The sequence below is a fragment of the Pyrgilauda ruficollis genome, unplaced genomic scaffold (genome assembly GCF_017590135.1).
Source record: "Pyrgilauda ruficollis isolate IOZ18807 unplaced genomic scaffold, ASM1759013v1 scaffold59, whole genome shotgun sequence".
NCBI lineage: Eukaryota > Metazoa > Chordata > Aves > Passeriformes > Passeridae > Pyrgilauda > Pyrgilauda ruficollis.
The window spans coordinates 3,137,665-3,158,755 of NW_024527599.1; the positions used below are offsets into that span (position 1 = coordinate 3,137,665).

The 21,091-nt window shown below is 56.7% G+C and overlaps 3 protein-coding genes across 11 annotated transcripts; 1 reads left to right on the forward strand and 2 right to left on the reverse strand.

The window, feature by feature from the left end:
• The first annotated feature begins 135 nt into the window (after positions 1-135).
• On the forward strand, positions 136-6,069 carry LOC121361615 (multidrug and toxin extrusion protein 2-like). Of its 3 annotated transcripts, none has more exons than XM_041482475.1 (18): positions 136-250; positions 484-661; positions 734-835; positions 1,006-1,074; positions 1,334-1,482; positions 1,578-1,620; positions 1,723-1,767; positions 2,110-2,207; positions 2,360-2,457; positions 2,972-3,085; positions 3,173-3,240; positions 3,493-3,601; positions 3,737-3,812; positions 3,891-3,960; positions 4,247-4,379; positions 4,663-4,757; positions 5,097-5,232; positions 5,530-6,069. In XM_041482475.1, exons 2-18 carry the CDS (start codon positions 527-529, stop codon positions 5,739-5,741), a joined length of 1,752 nt encoding a protein of 583 aa, XP_041338409.1. In that variant the 5' UTR covers positions 136-250; positions 484-526; the 3' UTR covers positions 5,742-6,069. The 3 variants fall into 3 exon arrangements, with proteins under 3 accessions (XP_041338409.1, XP_041338408.1, XP_041338410.1); XM_041482474.1 differs by having other exon boundaries at positions 148-250; positions 415-661; XM_041482476.1 differs by having other exon boundaries at positions 148-250; positions 521-661.
• Positions 6,070-6,197: 128 nt separating this feature from the next.
• Positions 6,198-18,508, reverse strand: LOC121361618 (aldehyde dehydrogenase family 3 member A2-like). Its single transcript, XM_041482485.1, has 11 exons — positions 18,424-18,508; positions 10,485-10,688; positions 10,038-10,269; positions 9,863-9,948; positions 9,566-9,774; positions 9,305-9,422; positions 9,052-9,193; positions 8,727-8,893; positions 8,087-8,186; positions 7,189-7,424; positions 6,198-7,048 (listed from the first exon to the last, which is right to left on the reverse strand). The coding sequence occupies exons 2-11, from the start codon at positions 10,644-10,646 to the stop codon at positions 7,031-7,033; spliced, it is 1,470 nt and encodes a 489-aa protein (XP_041338419.1). The 5' UTR covers positions 10,647-10,688; positions 18,424-18,508; the 3' UTR covers positions 6,198-7,030.
• LOC121361616 (aldehyde dehydrogenase family 3 member A2-like) lies at positions 11,858-19,315 on the reverse strand. 7 transcript variants are annotated; one of them, XM_041482478.1, is made up of 12 exons: positions 19,047-19,315; positions 18,220-18,393; positions 17,618-17,849; positions 17,443-17,528; positions 16,359-16,567; positions 16,098-16,215; positions 15,845-15,986; positions 15,520-15,686; positions 15,287-15,386; positions 14,629-14,864; positions 13,564-13,687; positions 11,858-13,301 (listed from the first exon to the last, which is right to left on the reverse strand). In XM_041482478.1, exons 2-11 carry the CDS (start codon positions 18,379-18,381, stop codon positions 13,607-13,609), a joined length of 1,533 nt encoding a protein of 510 aa, XP_041338412.1. In that variant the 5' UTR covers positions 18,382-18,393; positions 19,047-19,315; the 3' UTR covers positions 11,858-13,301; positions 13,564-13,606. The 7 variants fall into 7 exon arrangements, with proteins under 7 accessions (XP_041338412.1, XP_041338413.1, XP_041338414.1 ...); XM_041482479.1 differs by lacking the exon at positions 19,047-19,315 and adding an exon at positions 18,876-18,902; XM_041482480.1 differs by lacking the exon at positions 19,047-19,315 and adding an exon at positions 18,566-18,869 and having other exon boundaries at positions 11,858-13,181.
• Positions 19,316-21,091: the final 1,776 nt, after the last annotated feature.

A 21,091-nucleotide genomic window follows, 5' to 3' on the forward strand; every position in this document is an offset into this window, starting at 1 on the left:
CTGCACTGGCAGCATCTCCCCTCCGCCCCGGGCCAAGGACTCTGCATTCGGCCTGGGGGAGCGCTGCCAGTGAAACCCGACACGGCGGGGCTGTGCCAGGACAGCAGGAGCCAAGGGGCCGGCTTGTCCCGGCCGCTGTGATGGGAGTGGGTGAGACACAGCCCCGCCACTGCCGGCAGCAGCTCAGCACAGCCGCACACCCCACAGCCCTCCGCCGCCGCTGAGAGAGCAGCAGCAGCCTCCAGCAGAGGTAGGAAGGCTCACAGGGTGGATTTTAGGATGGTTCAGCCCCAAACCTGGCTCAGGACAGGCAGCCAGCGCTGGGCACGGTGTGTCCGGGCTCCTGAGCGCTGCCAGGACCCCGCTGGGCTCCGTGCCCTGCCCTGACCCGGTGCCCACGCTTCCCCCGGGCAGCCCCGCCGGCCCCGGCTGAAGTTCAGCCCGCCGTGGTTACACATTGCTCGCCCCCGATGGGTTTAACAGAGCGCGGAGGAAGGGGCTCGCTGCACTCCCCCGGCAGGGCAGCATGAAGCCGGAGAGCTTCCCCGAGGAGAATGGCCAGGGTAACCTCACAGCCGAGAGCTGCCAGAAGAAACGCCGCTGGATTCCGGAGAACTTTTGGGAGGACGTGAGGCAGCTGCTGGTGCTGGCGGGGCCGCTGGTAAGAGACTGCCCCCGGCACGACCACCCCGCTCACCTCCATCCCTAACCTTCAGCTCTCCTCCCTGCTTAGATCCTGATCCAGCTGCTGATCTTCCTGATCCACCTCGTCAGTTCCATATTCTGTGGCCACCTGGGCAGGGTTGAGCTGGCCTCTGTCACGCTGGCCATCGCTGTAAGCATTCCCGGGGCCGGGCACCAGCTCCCTACCTGCTGACACGGGGATGAGATATGGCAGGGGAAAAGGACAGAGGAGGTTTCACACTCCCACTTTTCCTTTCAGCCCCTGTCCCTACCTGAATGTCTTAAATGCTCACCTTCACTCCTTGCTTTTTTAACTCCCAGGTTATAAATGTCACCGCCATCTCTGTAGGTTATGGTTTGACTTCAGCGTGTGACACCTTGATATCACAGGTGGGTAGGACATGCTGGCTTGTCCTGGGGACACGGGGGGTCTCCAGCATCAACTGATGATACCCAGGCACCACACGGAGCCCTGGCTGCTCCTGCGAGCTGGGGAAGCTTCTCCCCAGGTAACAATCCCATAACGAGGAGATCCGTGCTCCAAATCCCTCCCAGGAAGTGTTCAGGGTGGTCAGGGCTGCTCCACGCTCTCCAGGGCCCCTTTTCCCCCAGCACCAGCTGATTTCACCGCTGCCCTGTCACCCTGCAGACCTACGGCAGCAAGAACCTGCTGCGCGTGGGGGTGATCCTGCAGCGTGCCACCATCATCATCCTCCTCTGCTGCTTCCCTTGCTGCGCCATCCTCATCAACGTCGAGCCGCTCATGCTGCTCATGCATCAGGATCCCGATGTCTCCAGGTTGGGTGGCCCCCTCATCCCTCCCCAGGGTGGAGGGGCTGAGAGGAGGGTGGCCATGGCCATGTCCCCCCCTGACCCCCTCTCTGTGCCCCCAGGCTGACCCAGCACTACGTGGATGCGTTTCTCCCTGCCCTCCCGGTGAGTGCCCGTGGGCACCCTGGGTGCCACCTGCACGTGGGACAGGCTGTCCCCATCCTACAGCTCAGCACTGACTCATCTCATCCAAAATTTCCTTTGCAGGCGGTTTTTTTGTATAACCTGGAGACAAGATACCTGCAGAACCAGGTGGGTCCTGAAGTCCTCACACCCACCCTGGCTCAGGGCTCCCTTCCACAGTGCATCCAGGGTTTCCATGCTCACTGTTCCCAGTGACAAGGAGCCCAGGTGTCCCAAAACGGCTCTGACCCTGTAGATTGCCCCATTCCACAGCCAGCTGTATCCATCCACCTCCCTTCACACTTCCCCACATCAGGGATTTACCTCCCTCACACTCATTTTCCAAGCAGGCGACATCACTGAAAATTTGGGTTTTTTTCTGGGAAAGGCACTGAGAGTGGGGCTGAGGGCACCTTCACACCTCCCTCCCAAAACCTTTGGGAAGACCCTCCCATCTCCTCCTCTTTGCAGATGATCATGTGGCCCTTGGTGCTGAGTGGGGTCATCGGCAACATCACCAACGCGGCTGCAAACTACGTCCTCCTCTTCGTGTTCCACCTGGGCGTCACGTGAGTGGCATCTGTGTCCCCTGGAGAGCAGAACAGGGCACCTGGCAATGGCCAGGGAACACTGAGCTCCCAGGGGTACAGCAGGATGTCTTTTTTCCACCCTGAGGGAGGCATAAGCGGGATGCCAATGAACTTTCTCACTTCCTCTGCAGGGGCTCTGCCTGGGCCAACACCATCGCTCAGTACTCACAAACCATCTTCTTGTTCCTGTACATCATATGCAGGAAGCTGCACGTGAACACCTGGGGAGGTAAGGGCATCTCCCCTGCTCCCTCTGCCTCCTGCTTGATCCAGAAGTGTCCATAAAACTTCTATCAGGTGTTCTTGATAGTAGAGGAATTCTGCTCATCCTGATGGTGAAATATTAACCCCAGCCTGCAGTGCCCCGGCTACCACAGTGCTGCTTCAGTGGCACTCGTCACGCACCAGCACTGGCAGAGCTGTGTGATCAGCACTAAACATTAATTCTGCAGAAATGAAACTTTCTGCTGAGGCTTTGGAAGGTTCAGCCCCAAAGCTGGATGAGCACAGACATAAGCAGGAGGCTGTCCTTGGACACAGCTCCAGGAGGGAAGGCTGAGGATTGTGCTGCTCTGTGGCCCATGAGGCAGCAGCACAGAGGTTGTAGGCGGACACTGAGCTGCTGGAGATCCTGTGGAGTGCTGGCTCTGAGAACAGGCCCCTCCAGCTCCCCTGGGTGCTGTGCAGGACGTAACACTTGGCCAGTCTGGTCATCCATCAGGTGTTGTTCCTCCTCTCACCAGGCTGGTCCAGCGAGTGCCTGCTGGAGTGGGACAGCTTCACCTCCCTGGCCATCCCCAGCATGCTCATGATGTGCATCGAGTGGTGGACCTACGAGATTGGGAGCTTCTTGATAGGTCAGTGGAGAGGGGAGCTGCCAGGACACGGCCAGGCCTGACCCAGAGCAGCACCCACAGCCAGCACTGACCTCTCCTGTCCCACAGGGCTGCTGAGCGTTGTCGAGCTCTCCGTCCAGTCCATCATCTATGAGGTGTCTGTTGTGGCTTTCATGGTAAGGGCTGGGTTATCACTGTACATCAGGGCTCTGTGGGGGCTGTCCTGAGACAGGCACACAGCAAAAATCTGCTCCAGAAAACCCTCACCTTCCCCTCTTCACTCGAATCTCTCCCTGCTCCTGCCTATCCCTCCTTACGGAGATGCTTTAAATCAAATCCTGAACTCCATCCTGCTCTCTGCTGGGTGGGTATCCCCCTGTCACTGTGACAGCCCCATTGTCAGACACTCGTGAGCCCTGTGCTTGCAGATCCCCCTGGGGCTGGGCACGGCTGCCAGTGTGCAGGTGGGCAACGCGCTGGGCGCCGGCAACGTCGAGGTGGCCAAGAGATCCTCCTACACCAGCCTGATCTGCACAGGTCAGCCCACAACAGCCTGGAAAGCCTCTTCCTGGCCTCCTTCCCACGGAGCAGGGAGTGTTTGCAGTCCTCTGCCTGCCTCTTTTCCCCCTGCTCTCCGGCCAGGCTGGGCTCAGCTCTGTGCTCTCTTTTCAGGAGTGTCCTCTGTAATCGTGGTGTCCATTTTAGCTGCCACAAGGAACGTGCTGGGATACATCTTCACCACGGACAAGTGAGTGTCCCCAGCTCCTGGCCTCGGTGAGTGGAGGTCAGTTCCCAAAAGTGATCCTTGGCTTTCCTCCATCCCCAGGGAAATCGTTGACTTGGTGGCGTGGGTCATGCCTATCTACGTTGTCTTCCACTTATTTGAAGCTATGACTGTAAGTCCCAGGGAATGCTGCTATTTTCCACAGGGTGCTCAGCAGCAGTGTCATGGATCAGGCAGTTGAGGATCTCTCAGGCTGCAGCTGAGCACCAGTGCCCACACCAGGACCCTGCAGACCTCCTGGGACCATCCCTTAGAAAACATCGAGCGCATAAAAGGATGGTGACCCATAGGACTGGGCAGGGACACAGAAATAATGGGCAGAGGCAGGCAGCTGGGTCATCTCCTGAACTGGGCCAAGGTGATGCTCCCTGCCCCAGCCCCTCTCCCTCTCCTGGCAGGGTGCCTGCAGTGGGCTGCTCAGAGGCATTGGGAAGCAGAAATTCGGTGCCATCATGAACGCCGTGACTTACTACGGTGTGGGCATGCCCCTGGCAGCTGTGCTGCTCTTCGTGGTCAAGATTGGTGTCATGGGTACTGACCCCTGGGCACTGCACCCCCAAACCCCCCACGGGCAGCTGCAGCTCCACTGGGGGCTCACCACAAGCCCTGTGCCTGGCTCAGTCCCTCTGCGCTCACTGGGGTGGACTGGGATGGCTCCTGCAGCTGCTGGGAGCTTTTACTGGGAAAAAGTAACCCCAAAGCAAGCACCCATGAGCACCCTGTGCTCCCCACTGACCTGGGTGACATTCCCTTTCTGCACCTGCTGTCCTGGGATGCTGGGTTGGCTCTGGCTGACGCCGTGTGCCCTCTGCAGGCCTGTGGATCTCGATGCTCGTCTGCGTCTTCATCCTCTGCACCTGCTTCCTCACCTACATCTCCCGTGTGGACTGGGAGAAGGCAGCCAAGGAGGTAATCCAGGCACTGACAGCACATCCCTGCTCTGGGGAGGGCCGCAGTGCCCTGCTGGGATGAGACAGGCTCAATCTCATGTCCAGTGCTCCAGAGCAAAACCCAGCGCTGCCATGACATCCCTGATACTCAGCTTCCCCTGCACAAGCACTCGGTGGCCTCAAGGTTTCCCCCTGCACCTGGTTGGGGACACAAAGCTCAGAGCAGATGGGGTGACCTGGGCTACCTCAGCCCTGAGCATCACCTTGTGCCTCGGCAGCTCCAGGGTGGCCCCAAGAGAGGCAGCACAGCTTTGCCAGGTGGGAATTCCCAACTAAACCCGGCACATTCCCTCGCCAGGCTCAGCGCCGCGCGGGAGTGACCCCACAGGAGCTGCCGAGCCTGGGCCCCGAAGGCTCCTGCAAGGATCTGGATGTGGGACCAGCCCCGCCGCCCCACACTTACCTCCCTGCCAGGGCGGTGCTGGGCTCTGTCGGTACGGCACGAGAGGGTTTGGTGCAGGAAGGGTCCCAAAGGGTTCAGGAACGAGCCCACAAAATGGGGAAATGTCATGGTGGTGACACCCTCAGCTGCTGGGAGAGCAGCAATTAAAAGCGTGGGCTCAGGAGGGTGACAGAGGGACATCCTGTGGGCAGTCCTCACCGGGTCCCACCTCTGGGGGCAGGACCTGGCTGAGATCTCCACTGCTCCTAAGGTGCCTTCAGCCCTGTGACAAAACCCTCAGAAAGCCCTCAGTGCCCCGCAAACCCCTCAAGCCCCGTTCTCCTTGCAGCGGGATTAGAAGTGCAGAGCGATGTTGTGCTCACGGGCATCACCAGGACAGAGGGACCCAGGTACCACCTGGAGCTGCGGGAGGCCACCCCTGCTCCTGCCACCTCCGTGGTCACCAAGCAGCTGATCTTGCGGCGCGGGCTGGCCGTGGCCGCAGCCGTGGCCGCGCTGGCCCTCGGCATCACCGTGAAGCTGCTCACCAGCACGGACTGACTCGCACCGAGGACTTTGGGGACTTGTTTTTGGGGTGAAAGCCTTTCCTGAGGGACAGGAGTACCAAGCACGGACAAGCCAGCGAGAAGAGCGAGCGCACGCCTGTCCCGCAGGAGCCGAAGGGCCTCTGTCAGCGTTCAGCAGCGTTTGTGCAGAGTTTGGTTGGGAACGGGCCCCGAGGCTGCTCTGGCACCCAAAATGCTGCTCTGAGCTGCCCAACACATGCTGAGCGTGTGGGGACCCCCCAGCCCGCGCTGTCACCACCCACTGGAGCTGAGCTCAGCCCAGCTCCCCCTGCTGCTCCGTGACAAATGCCAATAAAGAATAAATCCAGCTGGAGTGGGACTGGCTCCTTGGGGTGCAGGCTGAGGGCAGGGCTGGGGACAGAGCAGGGAACATCCACACATGGGTCTTACCCTGCCCCAGGTGGCCTTTGCAGTAGAATAAAGGCTTTATTCAGCAAGGGTCAAGGGCAGCTCTCAGTTAAAAGTTTGGAGGTAAAAGACTATCAATAAATTAACAAACCCCTAAAATTCAGTTACAGAGGAGGTGGCTGTGGCTGCTCTGCCACTCTGGCCAAGGGTGCCCGAGACCTGGGACTCCAGTTGCAGCAGTGCTCCTCTCTTTGCCCCAGTAGCTCCAAATACAGCAGCACAACAGTCTCTGGCACTTCTCAAGTCCTTGGGACAGCATGGCCACAGCTCAGGTGGATTTTGCCACACCTTGGATGGCTAAAGGTGGTTTCCCTGCAAGGAGCATCACCCGTTCAGTCATGAGGCCCTTCAAGGACGAGATGCTGCAGGTTCTTCAAGGCTCCTTTCCTCTGCTCTGGGGACAACCAGCCCGGACTGTTCCCTGCAGGAGACCCTCATTTCCCAGGCTTATCGCTGTGATGAGCAGCTTTCTCTGGGGATCAGGTGAGGCGTTACAGAGATAACAGGCTCAGTAACGACTGGCTTTGTTTAGATACCCTTGTGACAAACACTCCCACGTTCCCAGGAGTTTTTAGAGGAGCTACTGTTTACAAAGCAGGGTGGATGCTGTTTCCTTCCCTCTGCCACTCACTGATCAGGCATGATCCACTGACTAGGTCTGGATAGATTCCTGTTTCAGCAGGAGCTGGAGCCTTTAACTTGGGGTGTCTCTGCTTTGGGTGCATTTTTTTTATCTTCTACCTCTTCAGTGTATTGGCTACCTTGGAGGAAATGAAATTGCAGCAAGGAAAAGTTCAGCAGTAGGACTGCAGGGAGGGAGCAGTGGGTCCAAGGGCTGGCTGCCCACCACCCCTCTCAGTGGGGGCACAACACCTGGAAAGGCACAGAAACAGGGATGAGTCCTCCAGGGAGGGAGCAGAGCTCAGAGGAACAGGGTGATGAAGGGTTAGGAGGGGCTCAGGGGACAGAGCTGGGAGCACACACCCACAGGGACAGCAGAGCCCCAAACTCACCTTTGCCACCACGGCTTTCACAGCCGCCAGCAGGGCCGAGATGAACTGTCCCACTCTGCTCCTGTTACACTGCTTCAGCAGGAAAATCTTGGCCAAATTCATCGTCTCCACACTGCCAGGTGGGTACCTCAGCTTGTTCACAACGTCCCACCTCAGGTCCTTGATCAGGCAGGCACGGTGGTGGGAGAAGGTCTCGAAGCTGTGCCTGCCGTGGTAGGCGCCCATCCCGCTGTGGCCTGAGGGACACAGCCAGGCAGCTCACACCAGGCACAGGGACACCTGCCTCTCTCACACTCAGTTTGGCAGCCCCCAGGACACAGGGAAAGCTTGGTCATGCTCCTCCTCAGGGCAGAGGAGCAAAGAGCAGCTTTTTTAACTTTGCAGAAATCAGCCAGGACCTCCCTTGAGCTGCCTGTGTGAACCCACCCTTAAAAAGTTAATGACCCCAATTATCTCCTCCCAGGGTCAGCCCTTGCTTTTCCCACAGAATTTTCACAGGGTTTGGGGACAGGAGGAGCTGAGCCTATGATTTCAAGGAGTGGGACATGAGGAGGACACTTAGCAACACCCAAGACTTCAGCCCTGTGCCCACAGCCGGGTGATCCCTGCTACAGGAGCCTGACAGCAGCTGTGGAATCTCAACATGGACAAATTCATCCCACACCCCAGCACAGGAGAACCAGAGCTCAATTGTGTGAGCCTGGGGGTTTTCCTCTCTCACTGAGAGGCCTAACAACCAAAACACCAATGAGCCTTTTTACAAAGCAACCCACCCACACCAGAAAATTACACTAACGGGAAATGCAGCTGGAATTGCCAAACGGGCAGACAGCTCCTGGGTGGGGTCAGAGGCTGCTGCTGATCGAATGCAGGTGTGTGGGCTGGAGCAGGGACTCACCCACACCGCCGAAGGGCAGCTCGGGGAGCACGGAGTGCATGATGACATCGTTGGCTGTCATGCCACCGCTGGAGGTCTCTGCTATCACCCGTCTGATCAGCTACACACAATGGCACAGACAAATCAGGAGGAGACACAGCACCATGTACCACAGCAGGGAGGGTTCAAGGTGATGCTTCCATCCCCCTTTGTGGGGGGCACAGGCTGTGCCTTGTTCCATGAGAGAGGCCAGTTACACCACTTAAGCATAGGATCTGCCCAGTTGGAACAGCCACAAAATGAAAAGGCTTCAGGCCAAGGTGCTCCTCAGCCCTCCCACCCAAAATGCCTGGGGCTGTTGTTGCAGGGCAAAGCCCTGACCTGAATTCCTGAGCTGGCACAACAGAGCCAGGAAACGGGGGCAGGAGACAGGGCAGGAAGCAGCAGCCACCTGTGTGGTGGAGATGTACAAACCTAGAACTCTTCAGCAGGAGACTGGGAGCTTCCAGCAGCTCTGGGGACTCTCATGACCCCCAAACGCTGCAATTTACATGGAAAAGGAACTGCCACAGACCCTGCAAAATGCTGTGTCTGGGATCAGCCATGGTCAGGATCCAGCTGTGCAGAGACACTTCCAGGAGGGAGCACAGCCCAGACCCACCTGCTTGTTGTTGGAGAAGACATACAGGGCAAGAGGCTTCTCCCGAAGGTTGATGAACTCAATGGCTTCCTCCACGCTCTTCACAGTCACAATGGGCAGCACTGGTCCAAAGATTTCCTCCTCCATCACCTTGGACTCCGGGGAAACATCCGTGAGGATGGTTGGTGCTGAGGCAAATGGGAGAATGAGAACAGCATGAGCAGGACACAGACCTGGCCCAGCACAGCACCTTGGGCTGTTCAACGTAGCCCAAGTGAGGCACAGACAAACAGACCCCACAAAGCACCCACCACCACCTCCCCTCCACAGCAGCTGCCTGGAGCACCTATGAAGCAGGAGGCCTCATCAGTCTCTCCCCCATAAGCGATCTTCTGCCCTTCCAGTAAGCCCAGGATCCTCTTGAAGTGACACTGGTTGATGATCCTTTCATAGTCTGGAGACAACTTCACGTCCTCCCCATAGAATTCCTGACAAAGGGAACAGCAGAAACAAAAGTGCTCAGCACATCTTCCAACAGCCACAGCTCCAGGAAATCACAGCTGCGACAATCTCCACAGCACGAGGGACTCCTCCCTCACCTTCAGAGTCGCCTTGATGTTCTCCACCACCTTGCTCTGGATGGATGGGTCACACAGGATGTAGTCTGGGGCGATGCAGGTTTGCCCACAGTTCATGTACTTGCCCCACGTTATCCGCCTGTGACAAGGAGAAAGGGACATGCTTGCTCCATGGTCAGTCCCTTCCCCACCCCTCAGCCCAGCTGCCAGCACCTGAGCTGGGAATGCTGGCCCAGAGATGTCCCTCTGCCCTGCTGCTGATGCCCCATGCAAGAACCTGACCTGCAGGCGACAGCCAGGTCACAGTCCTTGTCGATGTAGCAGGGGCTCTTCCCCCCCAGCTCCAGGGCGACCGGGGTCAGGAGCTTGGCAGCTGCTGCCATCACAATTTTGCCCACTGCAGAGTTGCCAGTGTAGAGGATGTGATCAAATCTCTGGGTCAGCAGCTCGGTTGTCTCAGGAACTCCTCCAGTGACCACAGCATACAGATCCTGCAGGACAGGAGTGTGAGGGTCACCACAACCCAGCTCATAACTGTGGCACAGAGAAATGAGGGGACCAACCTGGGGCCACACTCACCTTGTCCAGGTACTGTGGGAGGAGCTCAGCCACCAGCCGAGCCGTGTTCTCGCTCACCTCCGACGGCTTCACCACCACGGCATTACCTGCAGGCCACACACAGCTCGGACACTGAGCCCTCAATCCTGTCCCCACACCCAGCCACCACCCCAGCAAGGCCCTGCTGGGTCCCCACCTGCTGCAATGGCCCCGATCAGGGGCTGCATCACCAGCGCAAAGGGGTAGTTCCAGGCCCCGATGATCAGCACCACGCCCAGGGGCTCGTAGCCGATGTAGGCCTCGTCCCTCAGGGTCAGCAGGTCCTTTTTGACACGATGAGGGGCTGCCCAGGATGGCAGCTTCTCCATGGTGAGGGCCAGCTCACTCTGCACTCCCAGGATCTCTTGGGTGTAGGCGTTGGGCCCACTCTGTAACAACAGGGAGTTTGGGGAAGGGATGGAAAAGGCACCCACGTCCCACAGCCACCACGGCACCCTGGGGAGTCAGAGTCATGCAATTCCACGGTGGGGGACACAACAAAAACCATTTGTCACTGCAGAGGCAGCCCTTGGCCTGCCTGCTTTGCTCAGGGTTACCCACTGTCCTGCACAGCAAAAGGGAGGGACCCCCTGACAACACAGACCTTGTTGAGATCGGCCTTGAGGGCTGCCATGATCTCCTTCTCCTTCTCCTGCACCATCCTCTCCAGGGCCTTCAGCTGCTGGATCCTGAACTCCAGCGGGCGGCTCCGGCCCGACCTGAAGGCGGCCCTGGCCCGCCCCACGATCTGCTGCATCTTCTCCATGGCTGCTCAGCACTGAGGAGACACCGGCCACCCCCAGCTCACCACAGGGCCATGGAGGGCTGCTGAGCCCTGGGAACACCTCCATGAGTGTCCCACCCCGAGCGTGGCTGGGGGATGTTGTCCTTCTTGTGAGGAGCTCCCACTCTCAAGCTGAGTGCTGAGGGCTCACAGCACCCAAGCCCTGTTCCACCGGCACAGGGCACCTCTCAGAGCAATCTGGGGTTTGCTGATTGATCCTCTTCTGAGGGTGCTTTCTCCAAGACTCAAACCCACCAGCCACACCACCCTCTGCTCACAGGGATGTTCCCAAGGAGCCAAAACACAGAGATGACCGTGGCCTGGGTGGGCAGTCAGCTGGGAACAGAGCTGTGTGCCCGGAGCCTGCCTGCACCCATAACCCTGAGGCCCTCACACATCTTCACAGAAACACAACGAAACACTGCAAATATTTCACCCTGCTTCCCAGGAGCAGCATTTCACTCTTTAGTCAGGACCAGAGATCTGGTCCTTCTTCCCTGCCCAACCAACCAAGACACCGAGATCCCCTTACGACGATTAAATCCTGCCCTTCCCAACCCACTGCCACAGCTGCGTGACACAGCCTGAGAAAGCAAGTGACTCATTAAAAAACGAAGGAAAAAAGCAAGTTACCTTCAGAGAAGCTTCTCTCTCCACCAGCCTCCTGTGGGGAGTGCAAGCAGGCACAAGCCCTTCCCCTGCCATGGCCAGGGGTGATCTCCTCCCACGGGAGAGCTGGCCCTGGCCCAAGGCTCTTGCTGGGTATGAGATGCCCTTTACCCAACGCTGTCCTGGGCTGTGGTGCCCTGGGTGGCTGCTCCCAGCCAGGGCAGTGACTCAGCCCTGGCGTGGGATGGCAGAGACCATGTGGCTTTGCCCACGCTGGCCCACGTGCCACAGCTGCTGTCGGGAAGCAACGCTCAGGCTCGGGATCTAAAGACCCCAAGCAGGCAGGTGGCAGGAAATCCAGCATGGATTTGAGAGGGGGAAACAGGCCAGCTCCTCTACTGGCTCACCTCACTCCCTGCCTGGCTCCAGGAGTGTTTTCAGTGCCCAACAGAGCTCTGGGGGATCCTTGCTAGGGTGCCAGGGACACCTCACAACACCTGTGTGCCATTCAGCCAAGCCATGGCCAGAGCTGGGACCAGCAGAGCAGGATTCCTCAGGAGACTGCAAGGACTTACCACACTCGGTTTATTATTTAAATTCTCAGTGTTTATTTAGTGGCTTGCAAAGTGTATCATCAAAAAGGCTTAGCACATGGATTTTCACCAGACATGAAGAAATCCCACTTATTGCACAGTAAATATAATTTTCTACTCTCTATTAATTGCATTTAGTAATAATTTTTCAGTTCGCTTTAACATTAATAGTTCTAAGGCTCTTTCACCTTCAATTCCTTCAGCATCCTTTCCCCAAGCTAGAACAAGCCCCACATAATCCCCCAGTGCAAGATTATAGAATTCTGAGAAGCTCAAACACGAAGGAGCACACACACCTTCCAGTAATTGTTTTCTCTTGGAGGAACCTGACAGTAACAGCTTTGTACTGGCTTTGGCTGGGATTAAGTTAATTTTCGTGTTAAGTTTCTTCATAGAAGGATGGTGTTGTTTTGGGTTTGTGACACTGGGAGTTGTGGTGTTTGTCTTCCCAAGTCACCACCAGGTGTGATGACGCCCTGCTCTTCTGGGGATGGCTGAACACCTGCCTGATGAGGGGAATTAATGAACAAATTCCTTAATTTGCTTTGATCTGCCTGCAAGCCCAGTTTTCACTTCACCTATTAAACTATTTTTATCTCAACAAACAAGTTTTCTCACTTTCTTCCAATTCTCTTTCCCATCCCACAGGGAAAAAGCAAGTGGCTGTGTGGGACTGGGCTAATCCACAAGGTATTTGTAATTTCTACTTCTCTGAACAGGCCTGGAAGTTCTTTTGCTCCAACATGAGATACTCATCAGCACAATACAGGCAGCACAGGCATCACCTTTGGAATTTTCTAACTGCTAAATAACTGTTAAAGGCACATGATGAAACACAGAACCCAGCAAGCAGCCCCTGACCAGCTGGGGATGATTCTGGATTGCAGAGATGTGAGAATGTTTCACCTCAATTAAATAGCAAGGGGAACCTCACTGGGTTTGTTCACAGCCACCACTCTTGGCCAAATGCATCGGGCAGCACAGCCTGTCTCAGGCTTGTCACCAAGAGGTTGTGTGTTCAGAACATCCCCAAAACTGCAGGGAAAACACTGTCAACCCAAGGATTGCTGAAGCTTCAGCTCCTGTTGGTCAGTGAAGGAAGGTGAGTGGTTTGGTGCAGGACACTGTGTGTCCCTGGAAGCTCTGCATGGCACGGGGTGGAGGTAGGGACTGGAACTCCTTGCTCTGCAGTCCTCCTTCGGAGAGCTTGTCCCCACTGGTCCCTTTGTTCCAGCATGGCTTTTAAGTAAACAGGAATCTGAGCCTTCTCGTGGTTAGTGCCTCTCTAAGGCTACTCTGTGTGCTCGACAGCTCACTGAAATCACCCAGAACAAAAGAAAAGAATGACTTCCCAGCTTAAGGAAACAGACACAAAGCCAGCACCCAGAGTATGACGTGCACATGGTGCCTTCTCCTCTCTTCATCAGTTAACCACCTGTGAAAGCAAAACACAACACCAACGTCCTGTGAAGGATTTGCTGAGACAAAACCAATTCCCCTTCTAGAACAGCCTGAAGCAAAGCCCCTTCAGGCAGGGGGTTCCCCAACGTGCAGCTCTCCTGCCCCTCAGCATGCACTGGTTATCTCAGATGCCAGGGAAAACATCGTGCTCTGGCTCAGCCCCACATTCACTCATCTATAAAGCTTTTCCCAATCTCAAACTAGGTCTACACACAGGAGAAGAAAAAGGCTCCTACCTCACTTTGACAGCCACAGCAGTGCTCTGAAACCTGCTCCTCCTTACCACCCACTGGGCCAGCCCAGCCTCTGCACAGCCAGCACAACCAAGAGGGCTTTTCTCTTCAGCACAGACTGGTGGCTCTGAGAAACCCAAATGATTTCAAGACGCCGTGAGTTTCCCCCCTCATTGCCCTACACTGGGCCTGCCTCCCTGGCTGCTGCCTCGAGGCCTGAGCCAGTTCTTGGCTCTTACATCTCCTCCTGGGTTATGTGAGCAGGTTATTTCCCCATGGATGTTGGGCTCCTGAGTGCCTCCTTGCAGCAGCAACTACACAGACTGAAGGGCAGAGTCCTGATCCACCCTGCCTCCTCCTGTGCCCTCAGGAGCTGCTCCCTTAAGCTCAGTAAAGCCCACGGAGCAGTCAGTGAAGGCACATGCAGTGTCTGGTTTGTCAGACATGGACAACCAGCAGTGATCACACTTAAGAGATTCAGATCTTGCTTCTCCAGCTCAGGAGGCATCCTGAGCCTCCTGCAAGCCTCTGCCTCCTGCAGAGAGGAGAGGACATCCCACCCTTCCGCACTACCCCGCTGGAAACAAGGGAGGAAATGGGAATAATTGAGCTGAGGTCAGACAGGGGCTGCAATGGGCAAGGAGGAATAAAACTTTGTCACAGACTCCCGCTTTGGGACACAGCTTCCCTCCCCCAGGGTGCCACGGCACAGACTGCAGCTCTCTGGGCTGTGAGGCAGCTCAAACGCTGCTGAAGGAAGCCGTGGAATGGAAACCACGCCTAACCAGTCCAAAACTACCAACTTCTGCCTCTGGAGGGAGCATCCCACGGGTGTCACCTACCAGGGAAGAGCAACAAGGAGTACAGCAGCCTGGAGATCTCTCCGGGGATATTCCTATTCTACAGACGGCTTGCAAGAGTGAGAAGGTAAGAATTTAAGGTGGGACAGATATTATAAACCTCAAGACAGAAAAAGAGGCCAGGCTTTATAAAAGGGCTGCAGTTGCAAAGAACAGGTCAAGTAAATTGCACATGCACTGCCATAGACAGCAAAGACCCAAAACTCACCTTAATCATCACCGCTGCCACAACCCCCAGCAGGGCCAGGACAAAGAGCCCAATTCTGGCCTTGTTAAACCGCTTCAGGAGGAAGAACTTGGCCCAGTCCACCTTCTTCTGGCTGCCAGGTGGGTACCGCATTTTGTTGGTGCTCTCCATCTTGAGGTCCTTGATCAGGCAGGCGCGGCGGTGGGAGAAGGTCTCAAAGCTGTGCTTGCCGTGGTAGGCGCCCATCCCGCTGTGGCCTGAGGGACACAGCCAGGCAGCTCACTCCTCAGGCTCAGCCAGCCTAAACTCTGCCCTCCTGAGGACAACTGAGCCTTCCCCTGCAGCACTTCTCAGTCTCTAAGGTGTCCATCTGTACGCCAACCCTCTTCTTCCTCACCTCATTTATACCAGCCACTCTGATTGCAGCTAATGGTTTTAATGCACATTTCCCAGCAGGCTGCACTAAATGCTTCAGTTTTTCCAAAAATACACCCAAAGGTTTTTCCCTCCTGGCCCCTGTCCTATTGCACTCACAGAAATTATAATTATTATGAAGATCTGCTGCACAGAGACTCTGGAGCTGTAGGAATCACAGGGATACCCAGACACAAACCATGAGTTGTTCTCTGGGGCACACTGTGTATTAAGCCCCAACTCTTAAGGAGCTCCAGTAACTTACCAACACCACCAAAAGGCAAAGTTGACAGGAAGAAATGCATAATGACATCATTTCCAGTCACACCACCACTGGAGGTTTCTGAGATGACTCTCTTGATTAACTAAAAAAAGAAAATAAATAAAACCAAAATATTAAAAAGGCTCAAAGAAGAGACCAGACCATGTAACTAAGCATACTGGGAAGGGAGCTACATTTCAACAATGGTCAGCTGCTCTGGCACAGCCCAGACCCACCTGCTTGTTGTTGGAGAAGACATACAGGGCAAGAGGCTTCTCCCGAAGGTTGATGAACTCAATGGCTTCCTCCACGCTCTTCACAGTCACAATGGGCAGCACTGGTCCAAAGATTTCCTCCTCCATCACCTTGGACTCCGGGGAAACATCCGTGAGGATGGTTGGTGCTGAGGCAAATGGGAGAATGAGAACAGCATGAGCAGGACACAGACCTGGCCCAGCACAGCACCTTGGGCTGTTCAACGTAGCCCAAGTGAGGCACAGACAAACAGACCCCACAAAGCACCCACCACCACCTCCCCTCCACAGCAGCTGCCTGGAGCACCTATGAAGCAGGAGGCCTCATCAGTCTCTCCCCCATGAGCGATCTTCTGCCCTTCCAGCAGGCTCTTGACCCTCTTGAAGTGACACTGGTTGATGATCCTTTCATAGTCTGGAGATGACTTCACGTCCTCCCCATAGAATTCCTGACAAAGGGAACAGCAGAAACAAAAGTGCTCAGCACATCTTCCAACAGCCACAGCTCCAGGAAATCACAGCTGGGACAATCTCCACAGCATGAGGGACTCCCCCCTCACCTTCAGAGTCGCCTTGATGTTCTCCACCACCTTGCTCTGGATGGATGGGTCACACAGGATGTAGTCTGGGGCGATGCAGGTTTGCCCACAGTTCATGTACTTGCCCCACGTTATCCGCCTGTGACAAGGAGAAAGGGACATGCTTGCTCCATGGTCAGTCCCTTCCCCACCCCTCAGCCCAGCTGCCAGCACCTGAGCTGGGAATGCTGGCCCAGAGATGTCCCTCTGCCCTGCTGCTGATGCCCCATGCAAGAACCTGACCTGCAGGCGACAGCCAGGTCACAGTCCTTGTCGATGTAGCAGGGGCTCTTCCCCCCCAGCTCCAGGGTGACAGGGGTCAGGTGCTTGGCAGCTGCTGCCATCACAATTTTGCCCACTGCAGTGTTGCCAGTGTAGAGGATGTGATCAAATCTCTGGGTCAGCAGCTCGGTTGTCTCAGGAACTCCTCCAGTGACCACAGCATACAGATCCTGCAGGGCAAACAAGGGCCTGAGGGTCACCTTGATTCAAAGCACATCAAGGCAGCATCTCTGCATCTGCCAGAGGGCAGACTTATTTGTGTCCTACTTCATGATAGGGACAAAATATAGTGGTATCAGAGATATGCTCTGCTCCTTCCCCTGAAATGAAGATTCGTTTCCCACTTTGTGCCACATGAACTAAAAGAAACGAAGGCTGAGGCCAGGGCTGAGTCTGGCTGTGGAGCTGTTCCCACACAGGAAGACTCAGGGCACATATGACTGCCAGGCTCTCCCAAGGGCTGCCTCCTTCCCCTCCTCCTGCCTCCCACCTAGAGAAGGCGCTAATTCCCTGGAGCAAACTCCACAGGGCCCTGTGCACTGACAGCAACAGCCTGTCTCTGCGACACAGTGCAAGGGATGACAGAACTGCCAGGCAAGAGGAGGAGGAACAACACCTCCTCCTATGAGTGCAGTTCAGCAGGACATGAAAACCCAGGACATGCTGCCATGGAACACAGAGTGCCCAGTTCTCAGGAAGAGCCAAGCACCGCCAGCATCCCACAAAACCTGTGCTGACCTAAGGGCATCCCCAGCACAGCTCCAAAAGAGCAGCCCCTGCTGTGGGAAGTACATGCACACCTCTCCATATGGTCATGGGTGTCAAAAAGGCAGTCACACTGCAGCAGCGTTATGTAAGCTCATACACAAACACAGGGAGAATTTGTCAATGTACCTTTGGACTCTAACCGCAACTCAACCCTTTCAGTGCCTCCTGCTTATGCTCCTTTGAAGGGAGCAGGCAATGGATTTGGCTTAAACCTGCAGGAGCCCTTTGGAAGCAGGACAGAGCCAGACAGTCATGTCACGCAAAGGGCCACACTCACCTTGTCCAGGTACTGTGGGAGGAGCTCAGCCACCAGCCGAGCCGTGTTCTCGCTCACCTCCGACGGCTTCACCACCACGGCATTACCTGCAGGCCACACACAGCTCGGACACTGAGCCCTCAATCCTGTCCCCACACCCAGCCACCACCCCAGCAAGGCCCTGCTGGGTCCCCACCTGCTGCGATGGCCCCGATCAGGGGCTGCATCACCAGCGCAAAGGGGTAGTTCCAGGCCCCGATGATCAGCACCACGCCCAGGGGCTCGTAGCCGATGTAGGCCTCGTCCCTCATGGTCAGCAGGTTCTTCTTCACGGGCTGGGGGGCTGCCCAGGATGGCAGCTTCTCCATGGTGAGGGCCAGCTCACTCAGCACGCCCAGGATTTCATGGCTGTAGGCGTTGTGCCCACACTGAAACAACAGGGAGTTTGGGGAAGGGATGGAAAAGGCACCCACGTCCCACAGCCACCATCACAGCTCTGCTGCTTCAAAGTGTCTGTCACTGGCAGTGACAAAGGATCCCTGGCCAAAGACGGCTGGTCTGGGTGTGTGAGGCAGAACCCAAAACCTGACAGCCAGGACTGCCTTTGCAGTTCTGCCTTAGACTAACTCCTCAGAAATGCTGGCAGCAGAACTTTGCAGGCCACACTGGGACAAGGCCAAGGGGAACAAGAGCAAAAGTCATTTAACACAGCAAAGGCAGCCCCTGCCCTTCCCACTTTCCCTTCAGGGCCAACCATTGTCCCTGCACAGCTGATGAGAGAAACTCCCCGACCCAGACCTTGTTGAGATCGGCCTTGAGGGCTGCCAGGATCTCCTTCTCCTTCTCCTGCACCATCCTCTCCAGGGCCTTCAGCTGCTGGATCCTGAACTCCAGCGGGCGGCTCCGGCCCGACCTGAAGGCGGCCCTGGCCCGCCCCACGATCTGCTGCATCTTCTCCATGGCTGCTCAGCACTGAGGAGACACCGGCCACCCCCAGCTCACCACAGGGCCCTGCCCGGGCCGCACAGCCCGGCTTGTCCCCACAAGCCCCGGGCGCCCTCCCGCCGCTCCCCCCGCCCCATCGCCGGGCAGCGAGCCCTCCGCCGCTCGTCCCTAATTCCGCCGCATCTCCCTGAAGCCTTACGTAACTCCCGAGTTAGAAAAGTTTGAGAAGCAGCGCAGGGCGTTGGTGGCAGCGTGGGGATGCCACAGAGGAAGCGGGGGCTGCTCCCGGCGGGGCGGAGCGCGCCGCGGTACCGAGCGACACCCGGCGATGAGCCGGCGGGATGGGGACCCCCCTCTATCCCCCGGGGAACCGCGGGGACCCCCGAGCGTGAGGCAATGACAACCGTGGCAGCGGCTGCGGCACGAAGCCTGCGAGCCGCCGGTTCTCCCCCCGGCCGGTGTCCTCCGCCCCGGGCAGGACCCTCCGCCCCCGCGGCCCCGCCGCCCACCGGGGTCGCCGCCGCCGCAGCCGCTTCCTCTTTCCGCTCACATGACGGAAGCGGAACGGGCGAGGCCGCGGGGCAGCCGCTCCCCCTCCCTGCCCGGTGGTCCCGGTGGGAGAGAGGAGGAGGAGGAAGCAGGGCAGGGTGAAGGACGTGTCCCCGCCGTACCGCCGCTACCTTGGCCCGCGCTCGGGGATGCTCCTGCCGTGCTCCGCGGGCTCCGCGGGTGGCAGCGGGTCTGGCGCTGCCGGGCCGGTTGTGAAACGCTGCCGGGGCGTGGGGCTGCTCTGGGGGCGGAGGGCAGAGTCCCTGCGGAGCCTTATCGGGGCAGGGAGCGGGGAAAGAGCGGGGCAGCGGCGCCCGAGGGTGGCCCTGCCCTGCCCTGCCACGGAGGGCGAGCAGAACCGGGCTGGTGCTGCTTTGGGGGAGGCAGGAGGAGCCCGGCAGGACGGTCCAGTTAACCTTGATAGAGTCGTGGCGTGGGAAGCGAGCCAGAAAAAACGCGGAGAAAGGAGCTCGGGCAAGGTTGGGCACATTCCGGTTAAAAATAGACCTGCCACAACTCGTTCTGGGAAAAGCACGGTGATTATTTAAAAATTGTGTGCGGGTTGTTACACGCTGCCTCTCGTGACACGATTTACCCAGAGCCTTCACTGCTAAAGCTCCTCGGCTGCAGCTGTACCCCACTGAAGCCATGCCTGCTGCACCTCCTTGGCACACAGGGCTGGCACCTTTTCCTGCAAAGTTTAATCCCATTTTCCCACATCAACACGGCCCTCCGAAGCTGGGAGTGCCTTTTGGCCTCAGATTGTGCAGAACCACGACTGCCCCCAACACCAAGCTTGGCTTCTGTGGTCAGTTGGCTTCACTAACACGTCCTGGGCTGTGGCTCAGCAGGAACATTTCACAAGCTGTAGCACAAATTTTGGCAGTAAACACCCCGCTGTGGAGAAGAATGACATGAGCAACTGCTAAAACTTGTGTGCAGGAGGCAACATGAGAAGGAAAAACAGGCTGGGCTTGACAGGGCCCTTCCACGTGGTGCAAGAAAAGCTGGGTTTGCATTGAAATAAACATGGGTAGAAGCAGGAATGCTCCTCACAGGACCGTTGCCTGATGGAAATGCTCCCCGTTATCCTGTCAGCATCCTTGCAGGCAGGATGGAGCTCTGTGCAAGCCCAAGGGAATTTGGATAAGGATTAACAGTGCTGCAATCAGAGGAAAAGCCTGAGCTGTCAGCATGGAGCATTACATTGTGCCTGGGGAAACGGTGCTGCATGCACCCACCCAGGCTGCACCCTCCCAGCACCAGCAGGGAGGTGGATGGATTCTCCAGAGCTTGTAAAATTCTCACCCATCAGCCCAGAGGGTTTTCATGTCACAACAGTGCTGCTTGTACTTGGCAGCACACACTGGGAGCAAATATCCCAGCTCCCAGTGATCCCAGCGGTCAGTGGGGATAAACCTTTGCAGCATCCTGGGAGAGAGTCCCTCTTGGTCCTTGTCAGGGACATCTTTTGGCCAGCTGGGGACAGGGAACAAAGCTGAGGGCTTTTTTAGCATTGCAGAGTCTCAGCTGGGTGAGACACGAGGATTTCAGGGAAGTGTGGGATCTCGAGTGAGACAGAGGAATACCCCGTGCTCCCCACGCCTGGGAGCTGGCAGTGTTTTCTATTTTAATTCAATCACTAAGAAACAATAAAGGGAGCTATTTATGGGAAAGCAATGGAACTCCAGAGGAACTGGGAGGTGAGCAGTGCTGGGGGGCCTCTAATCTGTAGTTACAGCAGCAAAAGGTGTTTTATTGAGAAGCTGAGCTCAAGATTCCCCCCTACCCTCACTCCTTATAGCCCTCACTCCCCTCTTGGAATCAATTAACAGCAATCAGACAGGCTGCCCTGCCCTGGGGAGCAGCCCTTTGTGCTTCCAAAAGCACCCAGCAGAGCCTGGGGAAAGAGGACTTTGGTTTGGAAGATAAACTGTGCAGTATTTGGTTTCAAGAGTCCACCAAATGATGCAGCTGGTCAATAAATGTCCTTTTAGCTGACACACCACACTCACAGAACTTCAAGTTTTCAGCCACAATCCTCAGTCTCTGCTTAAATGTCTGCCTAGTCTCAAATCCCAAGTGTTTTCTGGAAGTCACATAACCCAGCCAGATCCCAAACCCAAACAGCACTCGACCATAAAAGAAGATGAACAACAGGGAGAGGATTTTGAGG